General features: G+C 38.4%; 1 protein-coding gene across 1 annotated transcript; it reads left to right on the top strand.

Annotated features, from left to right (window-relative positions):
- Nucleotides 1-2,373: 2,373 nt before the first annotated feature.
- LOC113279437 lies at nt 2,374-3,498 on the top strand. Its single transcript, XM_026528134.1, has 2 exons — nt 2,374-2,648; nt 2,748-3,498. Exons 1-2 carry the CDS (start codon nt 2,374-2,376, stop codon nt 3,496-3,498), a joined length of 1,026 nt encoding a protein of 341 aa, XP_026383919.1.
- The last annotated feature ends 775 nt before the right edge of the window (nt 3,499-4,273 follow it).

The following is a 4,273-nucleotide window of genomic DNA, read 5'->3' as shown; positions in this document are numbered from 1 at the left end:
TAAATGAAAACGAGTTTTTTTCTCTCTCCTAAATTTTTTTGGCTCTCTTGCGAATTTTTTAGGTTTTTTCAAATTTTCAATTTTTTCTTCATCTCGATCATCTTTGGTGATTTGAGATGGGGACTACTTCTGCTCCATCGAAACCTACCAAGATTTTAACATATGCTGATAGACTTAAGGGAAAGAAACAACTCCCAAAAACTGTTGTGGATCTTTCTACTTTTCCAAACCCTACAACAAAAGAAGGAAAACCCTCTATTATGATTCCGGAGGATTTCTATTTGGAAGGGTGTGCGATCTGGAAGTTTAACCTCATTGGTAGGCTAGATTTCAAAGAACTCAACTTTAATGACGTGAAGAAAAACCTCCAGCTTCAATGGAAGATTGGAGATGGCCGTGTTCAGTTTGTTCCGTTGAATAGGGGTTTCTTCATCATCAAGTTACAAAGTCAGGAAGACAAGGTTAAGATCTTAGAAGCTGAACAATGGATAGTTGCTCATCAGAAACTAACCCTAATGGAGTGGTACCCTAGTTTTGACGCTGATAAACAAATAACCTCTCGTGCATCTGTTTGGGTTAAATTTCCAGGGTTACCAATGGAGTTTTGGATTGAAAAACTCTTCTAGCAATGGGAAAGGCGTTGGGAACACCTATTGTGGTGGATAATCGTACCTTGGCTCATGAATATGGTCACTTTTCTTCAGTCCTCATTGATATTGATTTTGTTGAACTTAAATCAGATGATATACATGTTGCAGTTGGTGGATTGGATTTTTTACAGCCTTTTGAAATCCTAAAGTTGTTCTAAGTGTTGTATTATTAGACACTCTGATGCTGAGTGTCGTAAGAAATCTAAAAATAATGCTAACAATTTCCAGAAGCAAGGCGCACTAGTTATTACTGATCCACAACAAGTTGTACCGCCTGTTGATAATGCTAGGAATCACCCTGATGCTAATGGTGATGGAGAATGGAAAGAGGCAAGAAGGAAGAAGAAAGGCAAGACGTCCCATGTCATTCCTTTTGTTCCTGAAAAACCAAGCAAGGCATGGAATACGAATTCAAGTTCTGTGGCAGGTACTGGATTTTTAAGCATTGAAGACACTGTTGAGTCGGAACAACAGTTGAAAGATGATTTAGCAAGATCCGAAGCTGCATTGCGTGCAGCGTCTGCTGAGTTCGAAAGGAACAAGACCGCATTAGCACATTCAGTTTTAGCTAGTAGAGCGAAGTCGTTGAGTACTTCAGCCTCGAATGCTAAGTCAGGAGAGAATGTTGAATTGGCAAGAACTAGACTTCTTTTACCTGATAGAATTCTTGTTTCATCTATGTCTACACCATTGTGTGATGCTCTTGAACGTAGCTCAAAGTATGTTTCTCATAACAAGTTTAATATTTTGGGGGATAACAGTAGAGAACTTTTGGTGTTGGGGAAGGTCGATGAAGCTGCTAGACAAGCAAAACACCAACAGTTAATTGCGTTTCAAGCTAAAATAGACTCCTTGAAAGAACATGATTCTATGTCAGATTTTGACGACAACTCGGCTTTGGGAATCCGTGCTCGCAGGAGCACTTCTCCGGGTATCAATAACTCCTCAAAAAATGCTAACCAAGCTAAGCTATCCAAGAAAAATAATACCAATGTTTAATTATGCGGGTCATTTTCTGGAATATCAATGGTGTGGATCGTGAAGCTGCACATTCTAAATTGAGAGATTTGATAAGAGATTTTAAACCCGAGATTTTTTGTTTGGCTGAACCGAATGTGGCATGTTCTGCAAATTTTGGTAGAAGACTGCAGGTTGAGGGTTATTCTCCAGTAGTTATTCATAATGCTTTGTTTCTAGTATTGCTAATATTTGGATTTGTTACTTGGATGGGTTAAATCCTTTGGTTGTAAATAGGAGTAAACAGGCTATTACGGTTGTTGTTGATGGTGTGCACATTTCTTTTGTTCATGCTAGTTATGTTCAAGTGATAAGAAGGAGACTTTGGCAGTAGCTTGATATGCAAGACACAGTCACGCCTTGGCTTATCATGGGCGATTTCAATTGTGTATTGCGTTTAGATGAGAAAAAGGGGGGCTAGAACCTAGAACTTCAGTCATTAATGAGTTTAGTGATTGGATGGATGGTAATAACCTTTTTGAGGCAGATTCTTTGGGTTCTAAATTCACTTGGACGAATGGTCAATCTGGTTCACATAGAATCATCAGCAAATTTGATAGGGCGGTTATTAATGATGCTTGGCTAGCAAAGTTTGAGAATTGGCGGTGTAAAGCTCTTCCTAGGGAACTTTCCGACCATTCAACACTTCTTGGTTATCCTTTTGTAGTGCCAAGTCCAAAGAGAGCTCCTTTTTAGAGTTCAAAAAATGTGGTTCTTACATGCTGATTTTAGTCGTATGGTCAGTGAGAGTTGGAATGCTCCAGTTCATGGGTCTTCGGATTTCATTTTTCCTTACAAGATGAAGAGGCTGAAAGTGGCGATGAAAGATTGGAATCTTAGAGTTTTTGTCAATGTTCATTCTCGGTTAAAGCAAGACCAACTTCGCTTTGAGAATGCGGCTAGAAATTCAGATGAGGATCCTAGTGATATTGCTAAACTAAATGCTATGAAGGACGCTATGGCTACCCATTCTGAGAATCGGTTACAGCAAGTTACTCTGCTGAAACAAAAGTCAAGGAACCAATAGTTAGTTGAAGGCTCAGGCAACACGAGTTTCTTTCATAACAACATTCAAATTAGGAGGAGTAGTAACACTATTTCTGAATTGGTTGATGTCAATGGTGATTCCATAACTGATTATGATCAATTGAGAAATCATGTTGTTCAATTTTATGAAGATAAATTCAACGGCCCACATCTGGATATTGATGAAGATTTCTTCAACTTTGATCATCCTTCCATCACTATGGAAGAAAGTAATGATATGGATAGAATTTCTTCTCCGGAGGAAATAAAAAAAACTGTTTTTGATTTGGGTGCGGATAGTGCTCCGGGTCCGGATGGTTTTTCTGGTTGTTTCTACCGCCACTGTTGGGATATCATTCAGGATGACTTGATAAAGGCTATTATATATTGTTGGAATACTGGTCATATTCCAAATGGTGTCAATTCTTCCTTGATTATTCTGCTGGCCAAGGTAAGAGGTGCTAATACTCTTCGTAACTTCAGGCCTATTGGTATTAGTAATTTTTTCTTTAAAAATTTTACTAAGATTCTAGCTTCTAGACAGAGCACTGTTTTGGACAAGCTTGTTTCTGAGGAACAAGTGGCTTTTATGAAGGGTCGTAATATTCATGAAAATATCAGTCTAGCCTCAGAAACGGTTAATGAACTCCATATCAAGCGTAAGGATGGCAACCTTGGTCTTAAACTTGATATCTCTCAGGCATTTGACACGGTGAGTTGGTCTTTTGTTTTAGAAGTTTTTCGTCGATATGGCTTCTCTGAGAAATGGTGTGCTTGGTTGTTGGATATTTTGAATTCTGCTTGAATCTTTATTCTTTTGAATGGCAATCCGGAGGGTTATTTCAAAATTAATAGAGGTTTACGTCAAGGTGATCCCCTATCTCCCTTAATTTTTGTGTTGATTGAAGATGTTCTTAGCAGAAATATTACGAAACTCTTTCATGATAAGAAAATGACTCATATGGTTATAAGAAATGGGTTTTCTACTACTCACCTATTTTTTGTTGATGACATTATGATTTTCCGTAAGGGAAATCAAAAAAGTTTGCACAATTTGGTGGATTTGTTGGGAAAATACCAAGCGGCTTCAGGTCAAACGGTATGTCGCCAAAAGAGTAAAATCTACTATGGTGGTGGTTCTTTGAGTAGGAGAATTTACCTTGCTGATTTCTTGGGAATGAGTGTTGCCACATTTCCAGATCGTTACTTGGGAGTTCAAATCATGCATGGTACGGTTAGGTATCATCATATTTGTAATGTGATTGAGAAGATTAAAGCTCAACTTGCAGGGTGGAAGGGGAGATTGCTTACTTTTCATGACCGTATTGTTCTTGTTAAGTCAGTTATTGCAAGCTATTCGATTCATAATATGACAGTCTATAAATGGCCTAAAAAATTCATATTTCAATGTGAAAGGGCTATTAGGAATTTTATTTGGTCAGGAGATTCAAATGTCAGTCGGGCGGTTGTGGTGGCTTTTGATAAAATCTGTTGCCCTTTGGAGGAGGGGGGTTTAGGCGTAACTCGCATGGCAACCATGAATAAGGCCCTTATAATGAAGTTATGGTGGAGTATTCGGA

This window comes from Papaver somniferum, chromosome 5, assembly GCF_003573695.1.
Source record: "Papaver somniferum cultivar HN1 chromosome 5, ASM357369v1, whole genome shotgun sequence".
Lineage (NCBI taxonomy): Eukaryota > Viridiplantae > Streptophyta > Magnoliopsida > Ranunculales > Papaveraceae > Papaver > Papaver somniferum.
This window is presented reverse-complemented; position numbering and strand designations above follow the sequence as displayed.